Source organism: Polyodon spathula, chromosome 54 (genome assembly GCF_017654505.1).
Source record: "Polyodon spathula isolate WHYD16114869_AA chromosome 54, ASM1765450v1, whole genome shotgun sequence".
In the NCBI taxonomy this organism is placed as follows: Eukaryota; Metazoa; Chordata; class Actinopteri; order Acipenseriformes; family Polyodontidae; genus Polyodon; species Polyodon spathula.
In genome coordinates, this window is record NC_054587.1 from 1,153,841 (window position 1) to 1,179,741 (window position 25,901).

At 44.7% G+C, this 25,901-nt stretch overlaps 2 protein-coding genes across 3 annotated transcripts in view; one reads left to right on the forward strand and one right to left on the reverse strand.

Annotated features, from left to right (window-relative positions):
* The first annotated feature begins 844 nt into the window (after window positions 1-844).
* Window positions 845-14,421, forward strand: LOC121307210 (voltage-dependent calcium channel gamma-6 subunit-like). Of its 2 annotated transcripts, XR_005948288.1 has the most exons (5): window positions 845-1,279; window positions 4,730-4,804; window positions 4,977-5,114; window positions 5,569-5,845; window positions 14,158-14,421. XR_005948288.1 is itself a non-coding variant. In XM_041239345.1 (4 exons), the coding sequence occupies exons 1-4, from the start codon at window positions 922-924 to the stop codon at window positions 5,787-5,789; spliced, it is 792 nt and encodes a 263-aa protein (XP_041095279.1). In that variant the 5' UTR covers window positions 845-921; the 3' UTR covers window positions 5,790-5,941. The 2 variants fall into 2 exon arrangements, 1 of the variants encoding a protein (XP_041095279.1); XM_041239345.1 differs by lacking the exon at window positions 14,158-14,421 and having other exon boundaries at window positions 5,569-5,941.
* Window positions 14,422-15,473: 1,052 nt separating this feature from the next.
* Window positions 15,474-25,901, reverse strand: part of LOC121307228 (voltage-dependent calcium channel gamma-8 subunit-like) — a 10,722-nt gene continuing 294 nt past the window's right edge. Inside the window, exons 2-5 of the mRNA XM_041239366.1 lie at window positions 20,418-20,681; window positions 17,609-17,686; window positions 16,289-16,429; window positions 15,474-16,150 (exon numbers count right to left, since the gene is read on the reverse strand). Of these exons, the coding sequence (XP_041095300.1) occupies window positions 15,474-16,150; window positions 16,289-16,429; window positions 17,609-17,686; window positions 20,418-20,643 (1,122 nt within the window). The 5' untranslated portion in view covers window positions 20,644-20,681. The remainder of the gene's footprint in view (window positions 16,151-16,288; window positions 16,430-17,608; window positions 17,687-20,417; window positions 20,682-25,901) is intronic.

The window sequence follows — 25,901 nt, forward strand, 5'->3', positions numbered from 1 at the left end:
TCAGATCTCTGCAGAAAGGAAGGGGGATGGAATTTTAAACTTTTTTTTTTTTTTAAATTTTTTGTGGGAGAAATTTGGAACCTGAGAGATTTCTGGACTTCAGTGAGACACATTTCCACAAAGGGGGACAGCTGGACATTTTGTGAACCTGGTTATACTTATTTAAAAAAAAAGCAGTGTTCTTCTGAACGTATTTGAAACAAAGGGACAAAAAAACGTTTCGGTCCGTTTGGGGAAATTGAAGATTTTTTTTCTAATTTTTTTTTCATTGAATCAATTCTTCAGTATATTATCGAACATATTTTTGGGAGCATCGTAACAAAACACTTTACCCTTTTTCTGGAATTGTTGGCGGGTAAATCTGGAGCTTTTGATACAAGGAGGCATTATGTATATTAGGTTTTAACTGTGTCTCAAACATTAAGACAAAGGCTATTTGATGTAATATTTATTTAAATGAATACAAGTTACTGAAAAATCAGCAGATGCGTCAATTTTTTTTTTTAGCAAAATTCGAAGCTAAAAAAAGTCAACAGTTTTTTTTTCTAGGCTGTAAAATTTATTTAGAGCCGAGTTTTGACTTTTCTTCATGTGTTTTTATTAATTTATGTTTTAATCTTCATTTTTTTTTTTTTTGGTTCGGTTTCTATGTGTTTTTTTTTTTTTTTATTCTGTTTTAAAAACAGCTTAAGATCAGTTGTTACAAATCCTCTTTAGGGATACCCCTCCTGCCTAGGACAATCTCTTCTACTTGAAATTTACATGATTGCTGCCCCACAGCCCCACCCCCCCACCCCAACCCAGGAAAGGTGAGGGGGAGTGTCTGGGGGTGGGGGACCCCCCCCCCTTTCCGCTCTCCCCCTCACGGATCCTCTGCCCCCCCATCTCTCCGTCCCGTTGGCGAACTTTGTTGAAGTGGCGATGTGGTCCAACTACTTCGTGCAGGAGGAGGACTCTGGAGGGTTGCGCGGCGTGGCGGGCGGGGCCAGAGGCGGAGCCAGGGGCAGGGCGAAGAGAGGTGCCAGGGGAGCGGGGTGGAGCGACAGCCAGGATGGGAAGGTGAAGCTGGCGTTCTTCGTGGCGATCGTGGGGGTCACCCTCGCCATGCTCGCTGTGGGGACGGAGTTCTGGGTGGAGCTCAACCCCCCCAAATCCCTCTACAGCAACCACACCTGCCCCGCCGCACACTTTGGACTCTGGAAGAAGTGCTTCAACCTGCTCTTGGTGTCCGACATCGACCCGGAGAGGGAGAGCTGCGGGCCAGCCGAGCTGCCTGGAGGTGAGAGTCTCGGTGTCACTTATCAAGAGGCAGACAGCTCACTTATACAGAGCAGTGCTTTCCAACCTGTTCATTTCGAGCACCATTGTTTCCAGCATGGACCAACAGGTGTGCCAGTGTGCAGTCTTAAAACAGAGACCTCCCCCTTTACAGCTGTTGTTTCTCACTGAAAATGTGACGGCATCATCTAAGCGATAGAGCCCATCGATGGGGGCTCTTCTGTGTGGTAGATGACTGGAGTTATGTGTCCCGAGCCATAGACGAGAGCTCTAACGAAAGCCAAGGTCATCTACCACACAGTAGAGCCCGCATCGAGAGGGCTCTACCGCTATTAGAAAACGATTTCTTTATTTTCTCTTTAAAAAAAAAAAACCCCAAAAACGTTAACCTATATTTACCTTGAATTTATGATATTTCTCCAGGTAACATTCAGCTGAGGAAAATAGTCCCTAACATAATTAGAATAGAAAAACGACATCACACGCAGAGAAAACGTTTGTTGTTATTATTATTATTATTATTATTTATTATTATTATTATTAATTGTTATTATTGCTAATATTAATGATATTGAGAGCTTTACTGAAGATCTTATGATAAAATTTATATGGACAAAATTTATCTGGACATGTGCGATTGTTAGTCCGCATAGTATCGAGTCTGACTAGAAACTTGTTGTTGGAGGCGGGGCTTCATTCAAGCAGGCAGGGAGTGGATTGGCTGATGCTGACAGAACTGAAACAGGGCTGGCAGTTTGATTGGCTGGATTTGAGGGAGGGTGTTGTTTGGATCCAGCCGACAGAAGCGTAGACCAATCGTGGCTTCCCTGTTGGTTTGCTGTCCAGTAGCTGCGAATTGACCCTTCATTACGGTGTCCTGACACAGAGGTGATTCCCCTTGTCTCTAGATCAGCGTCAGAAAGAATGTTTAACTAGTTTTACTAGTTTAACTAGAGAACGTTCCAGCAGGCATCTATGCAAAATAGAAGCCTGCTAGATCTGGAAGCTGATTGGCTCTTCGCCCTCAATCGTTTTCAGTAATCCCCATCAGTAACTTTGAAAGTTCACAAGAAGTGCCTCTCGTGATCATTTCTCTGTGATTCAGTGGTGCGCACAGATGCATAACGAGGGTGCGGCTGAGGTAGTATTGTGGTTGAGGAATCATATCATCATTAAGAACAGCTGCCTGTGCGTACCAGCTTCAAGCCTGTCACGAGCCAGCACTGGTAAACCATTGATATCGAGGATACACACTGAGCGATCCTGCGGTCCTGTAGTTGTTCTGATAGAGGGGTACCCCTGAGCGATCCTGCGGTCCTGTAGTTGTTCTGATAGAGGGGTACCCCTGAGCGATCCTGCGGTCCTGTAGTTGTTCTGATAGAGGGGTACCCCTGAGCGATCCTGCGGTCCTGTAGTTGTTCTGAATAGAGGGGTACCCCTGAGCGATCCTGCGGTCCTGTAGTTGTTCTGATAGAGGGTTACCCCTGAGCGATCCTGCGGTCCTGTAGTTGTTCTGACAGAGGGGTACCCCTGAGCGATCCTGCGGTCCTGTAGTTGTGTGTGTATAATTGTGCCATGTTAAGCTTCCTATCCATGCATCTATAAATGACAAACTATTGGAACACTTTGGAGAACTTTTGAAGTCCGTACATCAAATACACATTTGTGTGCTACTGGACTGCCTTGGTTTCTTCTGGTTCTGATTGTTTTTGATTGAAGTTCTGGATGCTGAAGGCATTAAACTGTTTGTTTGCTTCTTGAGGGATATATGGCATGTCTCTCTGTCTGCTCATCTGTCTGCCACACGTCACACATTTCCATATATCTGGAGCCATATATCACATTTCCTGAAGACAAGATGCACTGTGAATCATTTTAATAGATTTTACCAGGACGCCTCATTGGTTTACCTAACGAAGGTCTTCAACACCTCTTATCCGATTCCCATTAGACTCGTCATTGGCATTTCTTCTTCTCCACTGTTCTGCACATGCTGTCGGTATTCATCATGGTAACCTGCTTTTTCATCACACCGATAGCTCTGATTGTGAATTGTGTTCATTGCCTTAGAAGTGTCCCACAGTGAAAGCACAGCAATGTGTATACAGCACAAGGAAAGTATGGTAAAGCACAGAGAGGTATGGTAAAGCATATTGAAAAATGAACCAGGGTAAACTGGTAAATGCAGATGCACTGTGGTAAACCCTTTGTAAGGAATGGGGCTGGATGTTGCTCTATTTTGGGACAGTTGTCTATAAACAAAGTTGAGTCTCGGTTGAAGCCCCTCAACCCCCTCCTCCTCCTTCCAAGTTTTTAAAACCCAGCTTAGCTGTGATCATTTCTTTATTCTGAATTGAATACGGGCTAATGTCTCTCTTTCAACAGCAAGGCTGCGTCTGCAAGTTCAGATCTGCAAAGAATGTGCAACGGCTTCCTGGCCTAGACCTCTCTCTCTCTCTCTCTCTCTCTCTCTCTGCACTATAAGGGAGGGGTAGAGGACAGCTGAATACAGGCTGCTGGGTTAGAGAATGATAATAAACACCAGCCCAGGGGTCTGTTGCAATTCTAATTGTGTAATTCTTATTTAAATTATAGCTGTACTGAACATTGGCACACCTGCTTAATTGTAGTTGTAAGGATACCATGTCGTTGGTCAGTAACACTTTAAATACACATTTAGATCTCATGCTTATTTTTTCAGAATTTCCTAATTTGATAAACATGCGACGCACTGCACATCGGGACCAGAACGACAATCGCTGTCACAGCAGCGTTATTCGCTCGATGTCTGAAGCAGCTCGAGCAAATCAAATCCAATTGCGTTTATCGTACACAAGAAGAACGAAACCTTGATCAGAGGCGAGCGGTCCACGCTGATTGCACTTGAATTGAAAGATATGTGAACGGCTAGCTATGACCTCTCTGTAAGGACTCCCCTTTCCAAGCTTAATCGTTCACATTTCCATGCGTTTTTCCACTGAGCGATCATTCATCATTCCTGTATTTTCAATCACTGCTAGTGATCCCATTTGTTTGCGAAAATAAGTGATAGTGTGTTTGTGTATTTGTACCTGTGATCACTGCTGACATGTTAGGGGAGAGTGGAATTGAACAACACAGCATTGAACTAGAACAGTAATGGCAGCAGGCTGTAATTGTGATTGGATTTATAATTGATCCCAAGTCTGATAACTATTCTTATGAGAGCTCATCACAGTAGATTTGCATGGTGAAGCCCCTCCCATGCTTTTCCCATGGTTATACTGTGCATTAGTTTACCCTGGTTTCTTTTTCAATATTTCACCATACCTCTCTGTGCTTTACCATGCTCCCCTCTGATTTAGCAGTCTTTTACAAATTTTGTTGATTCAAAATTATATCATGGAAGATATTTCACTGTTTAATGGTGTTGAATATTGCTTCATCTCTCTGTTTTTTTTTTCTTTCACAGAGGTGAACTGCACCTATTTCAGATTCTTCACAACAGGAGAAAATGCCGTCATATTTCAGAAGACTATCAAGAAAGGCAAGCAGAAATATGGATTTAAAATATTCACTCTCTCACCCCCCCCCTTATCCTCCCATCTCCTCTCACCCACTCTGTCCCATCTCCCTCTATCTTTTCCTCCCCTCTCTCTCTCTCCCCCTCTCACCCCTCTTCTCACTCTCTCACCCCCTCTTCTCTCTCCCTCTCTCAGAGCTCAGTATTGCTGCTGCAGTGCTGTGTTTGCTCAGTATCACGCTGATGATCTTGGCTTCGATGTGCATCACCATGGCGCTCAGTAAAGGGGTCGAGTTCCTCCTCAAGCCGGCCTCCTTCTTCTTCATCCTGGCAGGTAAACAGGAAACGCATCCCCCTGCCCGTCTCTGTGTGTCTGTCTGTCTGTCTGTCTGTCTGCATGCCTGTCTGTCTATTTGCAAGGTCACCAAAGTCTATTTTTACCATCTGTGAAACATTGCTAAACTCAGGTAATTTCCATCATTGTCTGATGCTGAGAAAGTAATTCCTCCTTTTGCCCGCTCCTTCCTCTCTCTCCTCTCACTCTCTCCCTCTCTCTATCTCTCCTCGCTCCTCTGTCTCCACTCTTCTCTCCTCACTGTCCTCTATCGCACTCTCCTCATTGCTCTCCTCCATCCCTCTCTACTCTTCTCTCCTCTCTCTGTCTCTCTCTCTCTTCACTCTTCTTTCCTCTGTCTTCTCTCTCCAATCTCTATCGCACTCTCCTCTCCCTCCCTCTCTACTCTTCTCTTCTCTCTCTCTCTCTCTCTCTCTCTCTCTCTCTCTCTCAGGTGTGCTGGTCCTCATCTCTCTTGAGGTGTTCAGACAGTCAGTCTACGCTCTCCTCTCCTCTGATCACACTGTCCCGCTCCATCACAAGTTCTCCTGGTCTGTTGCCTGTGCGGGGGTGGCCGGGGCGACCCTCATTTTCGGGGGTGTGTGCTTCGTCATCCTCTCCTTACCCACAAGCCCCTGGGACAAGTGCCTCAACAAAGACAGACCAGAGTCCTAAGAAACGAATCGTGAGATATTTGAGTGGCTGCCAAGGAAAAGCAATTAGATATTGAAGTAAGGAGGCTGTGAAAGGGTATTTAAACTTTTATATATCTGTAATGTTGTTGAATCTGACAGCCTGGGATCCTTCAAGAAGCTGCTTGATGAGATTCTGGGATCAATAAGCTACTAACAACCAAACGAGCAAGATGGGCCGAATGGCCTCCTCTCGTTTGTAAACTTTCTTATATATATTATATATAATATATATAATATATTTATATATATATATATATATATATATATATATATATATATATATATATATATATATATATATATATATATATATATATATATATATATATATATATATATTGCATATCTTGGATTCTATATGTTAATAAAGCTAATAAGAGGTAAGAGGATGGATTTCAAAATGTTGAATTTTAATTTTTGGTTTTTCTGGAAACCAAGTTAAAATTCGCTCCTCGACCCTTCGGATTTTGACTTGAATTTAACTTTTAACTGGGAGCAAGTGCAGCTTTACCGCCTTGAAGTAAGTTGCAGTTATTTTAATGCAGAGACCTAACAAGATCAAGAATTGAGGAAGAAAATGAAACTGGAAATGTTACTACATTAAAAAAAAAAAAAAAAAAAGCCTGGACTGTGGAATCCAGGTTCTAGAAAAGGAATCTCTGGATACTTTCAATATCTGGAATTGAGCTCAGGGAATATTAGCTTTGGGACATGCCAGGAATTCTGCTCTTTTCTATACCAGTTCTCTCTGTGTGCAAGGATCAGAAGGAGAAACATCTACAGTGGTACCTCTCTGTCTATATATCTATCTGTCTCTATGTATCTATCTCTGTGTGTATAAGTAAAAGTAACAAGTAAAAAGTAAATGTAAAAGTAACAACAGTTGGACTGCAACAAAATAAGTATTGTATTTACAAGCTGTGCCGTAAGAGACAGAGAGAGGGGAGCCGGCCGGACACTGCTGTTAGTTTAGCGAGGAGACAGACAAAAAGACACACACACACAGATCAATACAAAATAAAGCATTCTAATTGTTCTGCTTATTATAAGAAGCTAAATGGTTTAACAGACAGACTGAGATAGGGGGAGGGAGGCAGGGGGTGGTGAATAAAAATACTTATTTGTGGGAGGGGGGTTGGAATAGTTCAGATTTCACTGGGGGAGGGGGAGAGAGCGAGAGGGAGAGAGTAACTGTATTGCTGGTTTAACATGGCCCTGCCTGAGCTATGCCAAGACTTTGGGCTTAAATTAGCAGAGTCCGTTTTTAAAGCCAAGGGCTGGGTGACACCTGTTTAAACGTGTAAAAGAGAGGGGGCGAGACGAACGAGAGGAGACCGTTCAGCCTGTCAGTGCTCGCCCAGTTCCTAGCAGTGATTGACCCTAAAACTTTTGCCAAGTCAGGTCTTAAGTGATCCCAGTGATTCAGCATCAACAAGACTAGGTAACCCTTGGTAACCAGTCCCATCCCCTCGCCACTCTCTGTGTGAAGAAGTGTCTCCTTCCCCCTGTCTCTCCTCAGTTCATTTCCACACTGTGTTCCTCTGGTCCTGGTTTCTGTGCTTGAACTATCAGCTATAGGGTTCGTTAGCTCCTTTTAAGATTTTAAAGACTTCAGTCCAGTTTATCAACAAAAAACAAATCACTTTATGTGGACGAATCCCAAATTGAGCGTTTCTTTGTGATTTTATATGAGTTAATGTACTTCTTGAACAACAAATGCAGACGGATATGAATAAGTTGTTATAGATGGTGGAGTTGTGTGTTACACTGCTGGAGACAGAATCAGGACGAACACAGTGTGGGATGATGGCAGCTGTACTTCTTTATGTAGGCAAGTGAAGAAGTATTGCTAAAATGATTAGGCATGAAGAATCAGAATAAAAACTACAGCTCCCAGCATGCATTTGCTTCAGCAATAACAGGGGTGCTGGGAACTAGTTCTCTAGGCAGGCAAGAGATTTTTTTTCTCGTCCGTATAAATGTGTTCATATTTACACTGGAAAACGAACTGCATTTCTGGTGCAAAGTGGTTTGCAGTGTGCAGGTGTAGATGTGATGCAATGCTTAAACAGATGGCAGACCACAAAGTTCATGGTCCAAACAATCCTTTATTTGTTTTATAATAATAAAAATAAATAAAATAATAATTCCTGGCAATGTGTACTGCACACTGAAACCACAGGGTTCAGCCCTCAAATAATCAACACAGTATGAACACAAACACGGACAAGTCCAGACTGAGTGCTGACTTGCGAGTGGTAAAATACAATTTATTAGTGAACAGAAGTGCCGTGCTGTCTGGGTTTTTGCTGGCTTTTAGCGACAGCTCTCAGTACGTGTTAGCCCTCTAACAAGAACAAGCGTTTACAATTAGGACGACAAAACAAACGCTGAACACTCCCGGTTATATCGCAGTCCTTCAGCGGTTCTCCCGCAGCCATAACAAAAGGAGGAGTTCGCTCAGCCACATCCTCTTTTGTACCTTCTGCCACACGCCCTTGGCTAGTGAGTGCGATCGTTTTTCCTCCTGGGGCGATGACTTGGTGTACTGTGGTTCCGCCCCCTTTCTAGGTGGCTGACTTCCACCTTTCCCTGGAATGAGTTGTCAGACCATCCAGTCTGGGGCACTCTGTTCCCTTTACACAGCGCCCTCACAGGTCAGGAGGGAGATTTATAACAAAGATTTCATTTGTAACAATTTCCCATCACCCTTTGTGGTTAGTACTAGCGTGTGGGTGTGCTTGGAGCTGTAGTTTATAGTTCATCTGTTTCTAGTTGAGTACAAACCTTTATGAACTGAAACTAGCTGAATTGTTTGCTGTTGTTACTAATATAATATGTCAAGCTGTATACATCTTTTTAAACCAAACAACATACACTGCACTTACCTCTCACCGCTCCTTTTAAAAGAGAGCTAACCATCTTTAAAACCCATTCTCTCACCTCTTATTAGCTTTATTAACAGGATCACTGGCCCCTCCCTTTACAGGAGCGCTGACCATCTTTAAAATCCATTCTCTCACCTCTTATTAGCTTTATTAACAGGATCACTGACCCCTCCCTTTACAGGAGCGCTGACCATCTTTAAAATCCATTCTCTCACCTCTTATTAGCTTTATTAACAGGATCACTGGCCCCTCCCTTTACAGGAGCGCTGACCATCTTTAAAATCCATTCTCTCACCTCTTATTAGCTTTATTAACAGGATCACTGGCCCCTCCCTTTAAAGGAGCGCTGACCATCTTTAAAATCCATTCTCTCACCTCTTATTAGCTTTATTAACAGGATCACTGGCCCCTCCCTTTACAGGAGCGCTGACCATCTTTAAAATCCATTCTCTCACCTCTTATTAGCTTTATTAACAGGATCACTGACCCCTCCCTTTACAGGAGCGCTGACCATCTTTAAAATCCATTCTCTCACCTCTTATTAGCTTTATTAACAGGATCGCTGGCCCCATTTAAAGAAGTGCTGACCAAGGTGTTAAAACTTTATCATTTACAGTAGTGAACTTGAGATACAGTACATATTAGCTAAGGTATTACTGGAATTATTTAATTAGCTTCAGGTAGAATAACAATATTCATAGTGCCTTTCATAGCAAGTATCCAAAGGCATTTAAACAAACCAAAAGAAAAAGTATAATTAAGTACAGTTAAAAACCAGATAATTACAGTTAGGTACAAGTAAAATGAATCTTACAGTTAGCCCTGCTTTGCAGAAGTTGTAGCGAACATACATTCCCTGAATCTGACCTGTAGCGACACCCCTTCCACGGTTTATTTCATTAACCAATCAGCTGCCGCTTTCCCTGTTGACTGGCACGCTGGCAGACATCGACCCGAAGACGCTGCCGAGGTGACCTAGGAAGGCGAAGCAAGCAAACTGAGGACTTGGTTTAGTACCAGATGTCTGTTTTATAACAAAAATCCATGTTTGCTCCAATGTCTTTGAAACCTGCCCGTTGGAGAGCTGTGTGGCGAATGGAAGAGCAGGGCAGGTCTGATTCAGGGAGTGTCAGTTTCACATTAAGTTTCATCACCAATGCCTAACACCTGTATATTTTTCTTGTAAAAAATAAATTGTTTCATATATATATATATATATTTGAGTTGTTGGATTGTATTGTTGTGTTTGAGCCTGCATGGGGGGCAAACATTTTTTTTTGTTTGAAAATGATGTGATTTTGGGTGGACCGAATGCTCATTTATTAACGTATTTATTTGTGACCTTTACGGTTTGTTTAATAACGTGGCTTCGTTGAGTCTTACTGTTGGAGTGATATGTATCTGAAATGGAATTAAATGACTGTCCACTGCTGGTGTGAGAAAAGTGGTTGAATTGTGAAATGAAACACGTATCCTCTTTCAAGACTGAACGTGTCTCTCTGTTTATGTCTTATAATCTTCTTCTTCTAGTTCTGATTAGCTTTATATAATTTCTTTTTCACTCGTCACATCCTGGCGACTTTTTCAAAAGTTTAAAGCAAACCCTGTGGCCTCCATAGAGCTCTCAGAATCATGTCTGAACTACAGCAGGTTCACCAGAGTGGAACCATTATTAACCTGCCCCCCTGCAACACACTCCCCCCTAGTGGGTGGGAGAATGCATCAGTAAGAAATCAATTCCAACTGTATCTTTCGTTGCAGAGCCATCTCAAGGCGCTTAACAGAAGAGAACAGTTTAAAACATCAACAGCAAAACATAGAGTAATAAAACTCTAGTACATAAAAAAAGCGAAACAGCAAAATAAAAAATTAGTCAGATTGGAAATGAGTGGCCCTTTTAAGTACGAAATGTAACCGAATGGGTATTTACCTCCTAAAGACCCAAATCCTGAATATTGTATTCCAAAGCTGCTCGCCGAGCCTGTGATGCAGGCGTGACTCCGCCCCCAAGGTATCAAAAGGACTGCGCTCGCAGAACGCAGCGTCATTTTTCATTTCAAGACTGAGCCTTTGTGCTCTTCCCCCAGGCTGCATGGCTCCAGCTGGAACTTCCTTTCTTTCTTGTTTTTGTTTCTTTTAAACACCAGATGAGATGATTTCTGTTATTTATGTGATTGTTACAAAAGTCTTTTCGGATTGGCCTTGCCCGGGTTGGTGCTGGTCTTTGGCGACAGTTCCGGATCGTGTTAAACCGTGTTTTCAGACAAGACAAACGAAACACTCACCATGTTTTTCAAAACACTGGTCCTAACCATAACTGAAGGAACCGATTACATTGCTTCATCCCCTATTTATACCGTCACACATGACCCCTTGGTAAACGATTGCAGCCGCTCCTCCAATCCACATCATTTTCGATGAGTTAATTAACCAAAGCTCGACCACTTTCTAAATGACCGACTTCCTTTTAATCCTAAGCCAAGCGGTCCAGGGTACTCTGTTCCCTTTACATAGCGCCCTCACAGGTCGGGAGGGAGATTTACCACCAAGGATCATTGTCTTTTTGTCAGAATCCCTTACTCCTGCCCAGGGCTCTTCCCCATCACCCTCTCTTAGCGAGGTGGCTTACGTCCTCTGCGCCTGGGAAAGTAGCCCACGGTCTTCCTCATCCTCCTCGAGCTCTAACTCTCCTTCCCCTCCTCCACGGAAGAGGAAGGAGAGTCGCCATTCCTGGCGATCGGCAGACTCTGAGCATATGGAAAATATCTGGACGGTTGTTTCCCACCAAGGAACTGTTCTTGCTGAATTACTGGGGGAATGTTTGCCCCCTTAGGACCCCTTGGGGCTGCAAGTTCAGATTGGCCCCAGGAGGACATACTGTCCATCATCCATCGAGGATGTGGGTGAGGAGCTGGCGTTCCCTTCTGAGGACATGGAGTGGGACGGCACCTCCTTTAAGTTCAGCTCTCCCTATTGGCAGCGCTCATACTGCTGATCAAGAGGGCCACTTTCTTTCTGGGACCATCTGGCAACCTGCTGTTTCCCATTCGATGTACGCCCTATGAAGGGTGCATGATGCGGAAAAGCAGGGTCTAGACAATTTTCCTCTGGTTGAGGCTTCCATTGCTGCCTTGGTCCAGGTGCTTCCTTTGTCGCTCCTATCCAAGAATAACAACTCCACGACAGCTGGATGATCTGCGCCTGGTGGACAAAAACCTGCCCCGTTTGTCCAAACTCAATGGACAGGCAGGAGGCAGAAACCTGGCTTCATTGATATCTTCTCGCATGCAACTTGGGTTTTCTGAGGCACGTGTGCCGGATGGGGACAGCACAGCTGTTTGATCCCACCCCCCGATCACTTCAGGGCAGCGATTGGTCCCCTGGTGAACGAGATGTAGCAGCTCGGGAATCCACTATGGAGCTGGTTTGTCTGCTTTCCAAGCGACCACCTCCAGTATGGAAACCAGTGGCAAACTAGCACCCTAGGCCCCAGCAGCCTCAAAGACTGGCACAGCCGGCTGCGCCCGCTGCCAGAGGCAATGCCTGCGGCTGCTCACCATGGTAGCTATAACAGGTTCCACTGCCCTGTTTAGAGACAGAAGCCACAGGCCCAGAGCCACTTCTCAGGGAGCCATCCGGACTATTGGTGTCAGTGAACCACAGACATCTGGGTGCTTACTACCATTCAGACCGGCTATTATCTGCAATTCAAGCAGGGTCCCCCTCCCTTGCGGGGTGTGACGGCTTCACTCGGCCATTGAAAGGTTTTCTTGGCTTCTTCCGGAGGAAAACGACCAGAGGCCTGCGCTTGACGTCTTTTTGATGATGTCGGAGAGGGACCCACATCGGACTGGAAAGGGAAAATTGTAATGCCGGACCTGGTCCGACACAAGACTGCAAAGGGTTAACCCTCAAGGCCACTGCGTTCATGGTTTCAGCAGGTTTGAAGAAAAAATGCGGCTGAGTTCTGTGAGCACAGTCCTTTTGATACCTCGGGGGGCGGAGTCACGGCTGCGTCACAGGCTCGGTGAACAGCTTTGGTACACAACATTCAGGATTGGGGTCTTTAGGAGTTAAATACCCATTCGGTGAAGGTTACATTTCAATTTCAGGGATCCGGGGTTTTAAAAACGTTTGTAGAAATTGAGCCGGCTGGGGCCTCTCTTATAGAGGCAGGGAGAGCGTTCCACAGCACAGGGACCTTACAACTGAACGCTCTGCCGCCTGTGCTTTTCTTAAAAGCAGCCCAGCATCCTGGGATCGGAGAGGCCGTCTGAAAGATCTCTTAACTCTGATGGGGCCAGACCATTCAGGGCTTTATAGGTTAAGAGTAGGACCTTAAAATCAACCCTAGACCGCACGGGGAGCCAATGTAGGGCTACTAGCACGGGGGAAATATGTTCAAACTTTTTTGTTCTTGTTCATACTTGAAAACAGGGCGTTGCAATAATCAAGCCTAGAAAACACAAAGGCATGCGAAAAACACACAGATTTGTATTGTTTTGATCCCAAAAGCTTTACCTCCTATTTTATCTGAGTTGAACAATAAAAATTTCTCCAACATCCACAGCTTAATATCAGCGAGGCAGGTTTTCAGAATATTTGAAGGTAAAGAATCACCTGGTTTTAGAGACAAATATAACTGAGTATCACAAACATAACAATGAAAATTGACCTTGTGTCTACAGACAGTTTCACCCAGGTGAAGCATCTATAGGAAAGCAGAATTGGTCTGAGAGCAGAATCCTGGGGGACACCACATGTCACTTTAGATAGAAAGGAAGACCCAAATCCAGCAGTCTTCTACCATTATTAACCTGCCCCCTGCAACTCTGCTCCCCCCCAGTGGATGAATGATTTACATGAGAGTAGATGTTAAAACTTCATGCTGATTTGAACTCTGCTCTCGCCAAGATAAGCACCAAAACTAAGACGTAGCTTTGCAGTAAACTAATGTGATCCATCTCCATCCATTTGCATTTCCTTCCATTTGATGATGTAGAGATCCTTCTGTCTGGTGTTTTGATGGCTGCAGTGTAGTGCTGGCTCCAGGGATCGGCTCATTTTGCTTCCCCAGCGCATCAGCACACACAACGGCTGCGATGCTGGCTCCGGGGATCAACCCAGTGCGGTCTCCCCAGCGCATCAGCTTGACAACCGTCTGGATTGAGCTAAGTAGGGTACATCTCTGGGGTCTTCAAGTGGGCACCTTCCATCCTCGGTGTTTCGTCGACTAGCCCAGCACACCTCAAGAGGGCTCGACAGTGATTCTGGCGTCCCAGCATCACCCCCCTCCATCCCTCACTCAGCTCAGCCCAGCTTACTAACCCGTACATCAGCGCTGCTTTCTTTCTATTGTGCTTGAGATCCTTATACCACATAGAACCTCTTACAGGGGGTCAGGTTAGTGTTACAAGACTGAATTCAGGACTAATATATTTCTCACTGATGTAATTGCAGGGGGCAGGCTAATATAGTTCCATTCTGCTGTACCTGCTGTAGTTCAGGAGAGAAGAGAGAGGGGAAAGGAGGACAGAGGATGAGTGTGGAAGTAGTTTTGAAGACCTAAGAACAGAAACACACAGCTGAGTTACATTTTTAAAGACATTTATTTTGAAACAAAGCATTTCTTGTATAAATTCATGCAATCATCTTTAATTTATCTTTTCATATTGTTTTAAAATTTGAATCCTTGGTTGTCCTTATTCATTTCATTTCAATAAACTCAATACAATAACTTGTTTGTTTATTATAGGAAACTAACTCCAACTTTTTTTTAAAACTTTTTTTTTTTTTTAAATCTGTATTCATTCTTAATTGTGTTTTATTTTTTAAATCGTTTTGAACCAAATACAAATAAACCAAAACATAAAACAGATTTAACATAACATCTCTACTGCCATTATTTCTTACGAACATCTTTTATGTCATTTTTAAATATCTGCTACACCAGGGTAAAGAAATCAAACAAACCTTGCTGTGTCCAACTAGCAGCATCTTCCCCTATCGACACAATGATATGCCCCCCCCCCCCGCCCCCCGAAGACACCGATAATGTGATCTAGGAAGTGCGAGGCTACCTGAAAGGAAGGCATGCAAACTGAGAACTTCCTTAACCCAGCATAGTAGCAGCATATAAAAACTGAAACCCAGGTTTGCTGTAACATCTTTCAACGCTGCATATTTGAGAGCTTCGTTTCATTTAGGGTCTGTAAACTTAATACAAAGGCAAGGGGAGAGAAGTAAAGAAGGGAATGGTGCTGCGTACTGACCGCTGAGGGTGTCCATTTTCCAAAGATCTTTATACAATACGACAGAGCAGGGCAATCTTATTGAGAATGCAGCAGACTCTGCCCTAATGCATTATTATTATTATTATTATTATTATAGTTAAATGGCTCCAAACAGCTCCCCAAAGTTTCAATCGCATCATCTAGTTTCAATTGCCATAGTTTAATATATTATACAGCACTGGCATCAGACACCCCCACTATCATCTAGCCTTTCTCACTCTTCCCTTCACAATGGCAACACCCTCTCCTCTATCCTTACACCAACCCTCTACACGCTAACTCTTAAACCCTTACCCCTTCTCTCCTTCGAAATTAGAATCGGCACACCCTATCCCCTTCCCCCTCTCCTCTCACCCCCTACATCCATTCGCCCTAACCGCTATCCCCTAACACCCTCTCGCCTGGACACTGAGAATCGACGGAACCCTGCCCCTCCCCTCCTTCCTGTCCCTCCCCTCCTCTCCTCACACTGGTGTGGTTCTTCTATTCAGGGTGTTTGAATTGAAGCTCTCCTTCGCCTGCCTGTCCATAGTGCTGCTCCGGTGGTGGGCGAGGGGAGGGGTTTGCCACCCGGCCCCCGCCCTGCCTGTCGATCAGCTGCTGGGAGGAGGAGGAGATGCCCTGGTGGGAGTCTTTTGGGAAGCAGTTGTGGACCTGAAAGAACGCTGCCCTGTCTACTGTCCCGTAGAGAGGAGCGCCCAGCCCGCCCAGCCCCGCCAGCTTGGCGTCCCGAGACAGCGTGTACATGGTGATGTCCGCCCTGCCGGAGGAGGAGGAGTGGGGGTTGGGCAGGGTGGACACTGACAGGGGGCCCTGCGAGGGGGGTAGCCCCCCGAAGTTCTTCACCCTGACGGGGGAGGGCTCGCTGGAGCGGGAGCTGGAGTGGGAGCGAGGGCGGAAGCGGTAGCTGGGCAGGCGCAGGATGGCCGAGGTGCTCTTGAGGAGGTCAGTCCTCGAGCGGCAGCGCGCCTCCTTGTTCTTCTCAATGTAGATGTTCACAGCCAGCACCCCGATCATCTCCGCCAGGATGAAGCTCAGCCCCCCGAAGTAGAAGGACCAGCCATAGGAGTAGTGCCACTTCTTATCCTCGTCCTTCTTCATGGAGATGTCTCCTGCACTGGCTGAGATGTACACAATCACCCCAATGATGTTACTGAGGCCTGGAGAGGAGAAGGAGAGCGTGAAACTGTGCGTCTCTGTGTGTGTGGCTCTGTGTGTGTATCTGTGTGTGTGTGCGTGTTTTGAGTGTTTCTGTGTGTGTCACACATCCTCACTCATACGCACACACACTCTCTCACCTGCTGCTACGAACAGTATCCCTGCCCCCAGGATGATGTTTCTTTTGCTCTTGTAGAAACGACTTGCTGCAATACACACCCCCCCCAGCAGGAGCAGTATAGCGCTGAGGATAGGGAAGAGGCTGGAGGCCCGCACCACTCCTGGAGAAGGGCGGAGGAGAGAGGATTTAGAAATACTTTGCTTTCTGTTCACCAAGGAAGTGCAACATTATCTGAAAGCAGCCAAGCTTGTGCAAACAGGGATTGCTTTAGCTTAGTTTAGTAACAGATAAAATTAATATCTATGTTTGTTATAACATGGCAATGCTAGTGTGACCACACTGTATAATACTAATATAAAACCCATTACAGAACCACAGCAGCTACCCAGCATGGGGTCTATATAGAGCTGGAATCTGGTGCGCTGGCATTGCCTGCTGTGTGCTGGGCAGAGCCTGTGCTGCTGCCTGCTGTGTGCAGGGCAGATGCTGGCAGGATCGCAGGGCAATGGCACTGATGCTGTACCCAGCATGGGGTCTATATAGAGCTGGAATCTAGTGCGCAATGCTGTGCAGGGGCATCGCAGGATCGCTCTGTATAACACTGATACACAGCCCTGCACAGAACCACAGCAGCTACCCAGCATGGGGTCTATATAGAGCTGGAATCTAGTGCGCTGGCATTGCCTGCTGTGTGCTGGGCAGAGCCTGGCTGTGCTGTGCTGTGCACAGGGCAATGCTGGCAGGATCGCACTGTATAACACTGATACACAGCCCTGCACAGAACCACAGCAGCTACCCAGCATGGGGTCTATATAGAGCTGGAATCTAGTGCGCTGGCATTGCCTGCTGTGTGCTGGGCAGAGCCTGGCTGTGCTGTGCTGTACACAGGGCAATGCTGGCAGGATCGCTCTGTATAACACTGATACACAGCCCTGCACAGAACCACAGCAGCTACCCAGCATGGGGTCTATATAGAGCTGGAATCTAGTGCGCTGGCATTGCCTGCTGTGTGCTGGGCAGAGCCTGGCTGTGCTGTGCTGTACACAGGGCAATGCTGGCAGGATCGCTCTGTATAACACTGATACACAGCCCTGCACAGAACCACAGCAGCTACCCAGCATGGGGTCTATATAGAGCTGGAATCTAGTGCGCTGGCATTGCCTGCTGTGTGCTGGGCAGAGCCTGGCTGTGCTGTGCTGTGCACAGGGCAATGCTGGCAGGATCGCTCTGTATAACACTGATACACAGCCCTGCACAGAACCACAGCAGCTACCCAGCATGGGGTCTATATAGAGCTGGAATCTAGTGCGCTGGCATTGTGTCATTGTGTTGAACTCACGCAGGACATATTCATTTTGGTCAAAGTCTGCATCATCTGGGAAGTGATTAATCTGCGCACAAACGCCACGTTTCAAACCTACAAATACAAAAAAAAAATAAAATAAATGAAAACACGAACAAACCTGTCAAAAAAACAAAACCAAAAACCCAGTAGATGTGAGTAACATCTAGTGTGTACACATGGGAAAATGTGTGGCAAACAGACCCCATACACCCCAGATTCTGACACTCAATAACTTCCACTAAAAAGGTCCTTAGCATGTTTCCTCACAATTCAGCCAGACAGTTAAGAACATAAGAACATAAGAAAGTTTACAAACGAGAGGAGGCCATTCGGCCCATCTTGCTCGTTTGGTTGTTAGTAGCTTATTGATCCCAAAATCTCATCAAGCAGCTTCTTGAAGGATCCCAGGGTGTCAGCTTCAACAACATTACTGGGGAGTTGATTCCAGACCCTCACAATTCTCTGTGTAAAAAAGTGTCTCCTATTTTCTGTTCTGAATGCCCCTTTTTCTAAACTCCATTTGTGACCCCTGGTCCTTGTTTCTTTTTTCAGGCTGAAAAAGTCCCTTGGGTCGACACTGTCAATACCTTTTAGAATTTTAGAAACTTGAAAACTGCAAGCCACGTTTTCATTCAAATCAAATAAAGAATTGCTTTTTGTTATTTAGAAACTAACACCCACATTGGAGCGGTTTCACTGAAGCATGTTGGACGACAGTCCAAGTACAAGAGAGGAAAGTTACTGAGAAGCAGCGATTCATTTGTGCCGGATCCAGACAGGTGAGAATTACACAGTTTTCAAATGATGACCCATAACATGGCAAAAATCATTTCCTATTCCATAAAATGAACAACAAAACTATACTGTAATGATACCGACACCAACAACAAGACACAACCCCTCCCAGCTCCACAAGTAGTTAGAGGGAGAAAAAGAAAAAGCATTTATCTGACCCCTGGGGTTTTTCCAGTTTGAGTGCATGCCCCAGGGTATAACAGGAGCTCCTGCAACGTCTCCAACGGAAAGCTGTTGGAGATTTGAATTTACTTGAGGTCCTTGTTTACCTTGACGTCCTTGTTTTTGGAAAGACGTTGGAGGAACATGAAACTAGGCTTCTCAAGGTCCTGATCAGACTAGAAGAGTGTGGCTTGAAGATCTCCGTTGACAAGTGCCTCATTGTTGGTGTCGGGAGCTGCATTGCCCACCTTTGCCTCGCTGTGTTGTAACATAGTCTTCAGGTTTGAGCAACACCAGCGGCAAAGTGGCTCATCTGCTGAACAGGAGCAACGACACCGCTGCCATCGAGAGCGCTGGCTCTTTGCTGTTGCATCGTAAGAGTTGTACAAATGTTTAAATAACACAACTTTCATTTTTCTTTTCATTGTTAACACCCTGACAAATTTTACACTGACAATGAAGTCTGTTTCAAAGTCTTTTCAGAATGTCCGCTCTAGTGCACTGGGGGTTTGAGATCTGTCCGCTAAATCGTTGCAGGAAGAGCGATTAATAGAAAACCCAAAACCAAAACATACAAGTGCTCTGGCTTCTCAGTTCCGTACCCCATCATGGATCGTTGTCGCCGTGTTACCTGCTCGACAATGTGTGGGGGCAATAATCCTGACGCTATCGGTGCACTGGAGCAGACACTCTCAAAAGAGATTTGAAACAGACTTTGAAGCTAGAAGTGTAGGAAGTTGTCAGAATGTTAACAATCAAAAGACAAAATGACAGGCACGTTATTAAAACTATTGTAGCATCACGAGGGAGCGCGTAACGCTATATATTTTGGAACCCCGCTACTTACTCTTAAAGGCTGGTCGAGACCATGTAGAATCCGTGTCTGATGCAGAGTTGCACGCTCACAATGATCACATTCAGCGTGCACGCTGATTATACACAATGTAAACTTTACCACTCGGCTACCTCTAACTGGGACAGAAGGAGCTGTATTAACATGAGAACCTTGAGCCAGATAAGACTCTATGATGACATCATTGCTGTTCTTTTTACCACCTCGTGCACACTTGCTATGTGATTCGTGGTTACATCAGAGAAAGAAATTAAGAGAGCTGCACGCTGGTCTCTGGGGCTGGCAGCTGTGTCTTTCTGCAAGTATTAAACTGAATCTGTCTGTTGTATTGAGTCAGCAACACCATTGAAACATAAAAAACAGCTTTCAGGACAAAAACGCACAGAATAATGAAGGGGTTCGGTAGCACACCTCTGAAGGATGGACTGGGGCCGGAGAGCCGGATGATGGACGGAGGGATGGACAGGGTGAGAGATGGAGGATGGATGGAACTCCGCAGGAATTTTCACTTTCTCCCGGATCCTGTAGAGAGATAGAGAGCTGGAGACACAGACAGACAGGCAGACAGGCAGGCAGGCAGACAGGCACAAACACACAGACTGTAGTTCTATATTGAAGTAGTCGACAGGATCTGTATTAATGATGTTCAAATAGATAGATAGAAAGACAGATAGATAGATAGACAGACAGACAGACAGACAGATAGATAGATAGATAGATAGATAGATAGATAGATAGATATTCACACACCCAGATATTATACAAAGTTAGATATTTCTACTTTCTCCATCACCATCAAAACAGCCATTCTCCACAGCCTGGAGTGTGAGACAGATAGACAAGCTGACACAGACAGACAGACAGGCAGACAGACAGGTAGACACACACACACACACACACACACAGACACCACACACACACTATCGCTCTCACATTCGCTGACACAGAGACAAACACACTCATACTCACTCTCACTCTCACACTCACTCTCACCCTCTAAGCAGCAGATCCTCCACAGTCCGGAATGAGTGAGCGCGCTGAGGTCCTTCTTGTCTTTGCTGTGGGTGTCGTCAGTGCTGGAGTTGGCTGTGCTGTTGCAGATGAAGGCTCTTGCATAGAGCCAGTAGTCGGTGCCGATCGCCACCGTCATCAGACCGAACGCGGTGAATGCTCCCACTGCGGTGAGCAAGATCTGGATTCCCTTCTCACACCAGACCATCGTGAGCACGAAGCACCATTCCCTGGTGCACAGAGAGACTGGGGAGAGGGAGTTCAGACAGAAAAAGGGGGTCAGTTTCATTATCCGGCACACAGCAAGATGAGAGAGTTTAGAAATGGTTAAGAAACTGTGCTCTAGTGCCGCCATTTTGACTCAAAAACTCAATTACTGACTATAGGGATCTGGCTCCTTGTTAGAGCCACAATGTAGCTCAACTGTGATATGAGAAGGTACCCTCCATGATGAATTGTCGCTGGTGATGAAGTGCTGGTGAGGAGGAATTGTTGGTGATAAATTGTCATAGACCCATATGAGGCTCAATTACTCCCATGTCTTTCACCACTTCCACATCCTGCTTAAGTGCTGTTAGTAATCGTGCAGGTACCTGGTAATTTGCCTACCCAGCATCATATCACTTTGAACTTTCCCTGGCCGGTAAGACAAATTGACTCAAGACTGATCAGATTCAATTCTTTTAGCCTGTCTGCATATGACATGCTGGGTTAAGTCAGTAGAGCCTGGTACTTCCCACAACGACCCTGGTAGAATACAAGCTGCCAGTTCCTGCTGCTGTTTCTCATTGAGATGGGCAAAGTCCTCTGTTCGGACATCCGAAAATATTGTTCCATCAGCTCTTCTTCTTCCTCTATTACTCTGGCAAAAAGCTGCTCTATAGTTGCCACGCTTTGTGGATTCCACTCTCTCAACAGATTAACATGGTACCGTTGCTTTTTCTTAGACCTTTCTGGCGAAGCACCTCGTGTGGCCCTTGCCATTTGGCCAACAGACAGCTTTCCTTTGTAGGGAACAAAAGCAACACTTTTTGAGATGTTGAGATTGTTCTTTGTCTTGCTGTCCGGTCGTACCAGCTTTACTGTCTTTGCTGTGCCTTCTTCAGACTATTACAAGTCAGTGTTGACATGTGCTCCAACTGTCTCTCATTTGGAGAACATAGGAGAGTACATTCAGTTTTTGTTGTGGACGTTCTCCCTCCCATGCTTCTTTAAGAACATCAAGTGGCCCTCACTTGCCCTCCATACAGCAACTCGAGAATCCATTCAACACTTTGGGCACCTCCTGATAGGCAAACGAGATATAGGGTAGCCATTGATCCCAGTCTGAACCAAAACGGAAACAAACTTTTGCAGCATGTTCTTAACGGTTTGGTTGAACCTTTCCACCAACCTGCTAATCTGGGGGTGGTAAGGTGTAGTTTTAATCCCTTTACTACTCAATAACTGTACACCTGCGCTAACAGTCGAGAGGTAAAATATGTACCTTGGTCAGTAAGAATCTCAACAGGAATCCCTACAAACAATCCCCCTACAATATGTCTGGCCTTTATATATCTTAATGGGAATGCCTCTGGGTACCTTGTTGTGTAGTCACAGACCACCATAATAAAACAAATGACAATTCTTCTTCACTCCATCACTATATGCATAAAGGGAATGTCTATAATCAGCAGAGATATGAGAGAGACGCTTGCATGCCTTTCTTCTCTGGAGCTATAAGTTGGCACTCTGGGCATGTCTTACAATATTGTAATACATCTTGGTACATTTTAGGCCAATAAAACCTTCGGGCTACTCTAGCTAATGTTTTATTCTGTCCTAAATGCCCTGCCCATGGTAATGAATGTCCTAGTTCCAATACTCATGCCTTCAAAGCAGACAGAAACAAGAGCTGTTCCCCTTCTGAACTCACTCTATACAGAATTTCCCTCTTGACTACATACTGCTCATCCAAACCACTTCCAATTGTTCACCCTTTTTAAACAGCCCCTCTAAACTATTGTCCTCCTTCTGACTCTCCCCTATTAGGTGCAAAGTCACCCTCTTCCAATGCTGGTGGTTCTATTACCTCTCCACTTTTGACTTTTTCTCTTGGCTACCTTCTCTAACCCTTTCTCTCCCCTCTGGCGAATGGCAACTCTCCCAACCAATCAGCAGCCTGTGCCCTAGTGATGACTACATTACATGCTCTGGTATTTTGTAGCAAGTCTGTTAAGACTGGAATATCTTGACCCAACACCACTGGGTATGTCAACTTATCCACTAACCCTACAGTGACCAGATTGACCCTCTATGTCTAGATATATGTCTGCAGTAGGGTATAATTGCCCATCCCCATTTTCCTCTGGGTTCCATAACCCCCTGGACTCACCCCCCTCCTGCACCAAGGTCTGACCACTACCCGTATTAATTAAGGCTTCCAAGTTCCCCCCCATTAATCCCTATTGTAATCACAGAGTCTATCTAACCTCCACGAACACACTGCTGACTGGGCCTCGGAAAATAGCATAAGTTAGTCACCCTAGACTTTCTTGATGGACACCCTGACTTCATATGCCCTTCATGACCACAACTATAACAAATGATCTCTCTTTTCTCTTGTTTTACTGAGGCATGCTGTACCATTGGACTACTATGCTGACCAGCACCACCTTTCCAACCCCCAGACTTACCATGGGCTCACGTACCAGACTCCTTGGCAAACCGGTAACCCTTGGAGCCTAGTCTGGCAGAGATGAATGCGCCAGCCAGTTGGGCAGCTTCTTGGGTCGTGCTCCTGTATCCAAACTCGAACCTCTGGGCTGACCATCCGCAAGAATTGTTCCACGGTCAGCATCTCAGTTATGCTCTCTTTACTTCGGTCTTTTGGTCTGACCCATTTCTCAAACAGGTCCTTTAAGAGTGCAGAAAGTTCTTTAGGCATTTCATTGGAAAGGACAGTGACTGACCAAAAACTTTGTCTATAAGTCTATATTAATTTCACATTTTTGCAGAATTGCCTCTTTGACTTTTTCATTCTCTAACGTATTGCTCACATCCATGGAAAAATGGGCAATCCTGCCTTTGCCCATCAACAATGGCACCAAATATATGGCAATGCGCTCGAAGGGTTGTCAGGTAATGTTCAATATCCTCACCTTCAGCATTCTTTAGCAGCTTCGGGCCTCTCCATCCCATAGACTGACCCCTTCCTGACTGCTCCGTTGTCTGGACTGAGCTTGGGGACTCAGTAAAGGTAGTATGTGTTGGCTGTTGCTCTCTCTTGCTCTGTTCCACCTCGCTGTGTGATTAGGAAGGTCTTAAACATGGCTCTGAGTTCAGACCTCTTCCAGTTGAGACCTCTTCCAGTTGAGACTCACACCTGAGCACTACCTGGGTCACCGCAGCTACCACCGCATCACCCTCCGTGGCTTCTTGCCTGTCGTCTCGCGTTTTCTTCGGTGGCATTTTACTTTGCTTCTGAGCTGCAGTGCCCCCTGCTGGCCACTGATTCCACTGCTGCCATCAAATGTAAGATAGTGAGGTCAAGTGGCTGATGTTATGCAGGAAGCAGACAGGAGTAATAAAATGCAAGTATTTATTGTTGAACTTCAATCAGAAAGCCAAAAAAAAAAAAAAAAAAACATAAGCAAGAAATAAACAGTGTAAAAAAATATGAAACTCAACACAACTAGTTATAAATATTCTTTTTGGTATTGAATCAATTTTTCAGAACACACAGTTACTCTCCCTTTTTTGATCTCGAGCCTGGTTCCCCTCTCTCTCTCTCTCTCTCTCTCTCTCTCTCTCTCTCTCTCTCTCTCTCTCTCTCTCTCTCTCTATATATATATATATATATATATATATATATATATATATATATATAAAACTGTCCTCCACCTCCACCTAGCCACTCCCCTGTACTAGCTCAAGACTCAAATATATTAAAAATAAAAATATAATTCAGGCCCATTCTTTCAAGGAAAACATTGCACAGCATTGAATTCATACATACAGTGATATCAGAATTCAGAGCGCTAACATAAATCCATAATGCAGAACAACACAGGACCTAATCTAGCACTCCCTCAGGTACTTGTACTGAGCACGCCCCTGACTATATCGGCATTCCCGTTCGCTCCCCAACTAAAAACTAAAATGGTAAGTCATAAAACTATATAGTGTTCTAAGGCATTACAGGGAAACATTATCAAGAGTTTTAAATAATACAGAAATGTGTTTATAGCAGCCTGTATAATTGTCATGAATATGTGCATCTATTCTTGGCCATAACCACCCACAGCCAAAGTAAGTCAGTCAAAAATATTCAAATTTTTAACCCATAACAGTTACACTTATGTATTCATGCAAGATTATTTTGATAATTAGTTATTTGCGATACACAAAATATATTCGACAATAAACCAGCAGCAGAAATACAGTAATGTCCTTTCGTCAGGGTTCAGATATATATGATGGAGCACAAGTTTTGCTCAGCATTCTCTCCATGACAGTCCCTAACCCAGAACCCAGAGAAACCCTTAACAGGCTTGATTACACACTCTTACCTATAAGTCTTCTTTATTATATATGGAGAGTTGTAATCGACCAAACACAAATACTGTAAAGCTGAAGGAATTATTATTTTTTTTTTAACAAACACTTGTTGTAAAGCTGCCTGGTGTTGCTGTGCATTCGTGGTTTCAGTGATGGTATGTGTCTTGTGTTGTCCCCAGACGACCGCATCTCGGTTAGTCTCTCTCTCTCAATAGTGTAGAAAGTCAGTATTCAGAGACATGTCTCCCCACGTGAGGTCGGGCGGCTCCTTGGCGTGAAATGGAGACCGTTTTTGAAAAAACACAATTTTCAGGAGCGCTGCCAGTCCAACAGCTCCTGAAGTAAAGCAGATTTATTCGTTATCTGTGAGAGCGAGCCCGGTGGGCAGCATTTCCCATTCCCGTTTTTTTTGAGAAACTGTTGTTTTGCAGACAGTCTCAGTTAGTTTATAATTGTGACTGGGCGATGACATCAATGCCATGGCAGTGACATCACATCAGTGACATCACATTCTTATTACACACACTTACATGGTAGTAATAACACTGTAAAATTCACCAAGCTATATCGAAGATTACAACTCTTCATATATCATAGTATTATTATATTATTATATAACATATATAACAGTATTATTAATGTTATAGTTTATTACTGTACATATGATATAAATACTGCTTGGAGCTTTCTGACTGAAACAAATCATCACAAAGCACAAACAACAGCAAATTCAAATCGCTGTCACCCATGATGCTATAAGAGAAAAACAGAACAAACTGATTTTCGCGAAAAAGACTAAACCTTGTTCCTGTTCCACATCGAACAATCTGAACAAGTCTGTAGACAGACATACAAACAAAGAGGCACACACACACACACACACACACACACACACACACACACACACACACACACACACACACACAG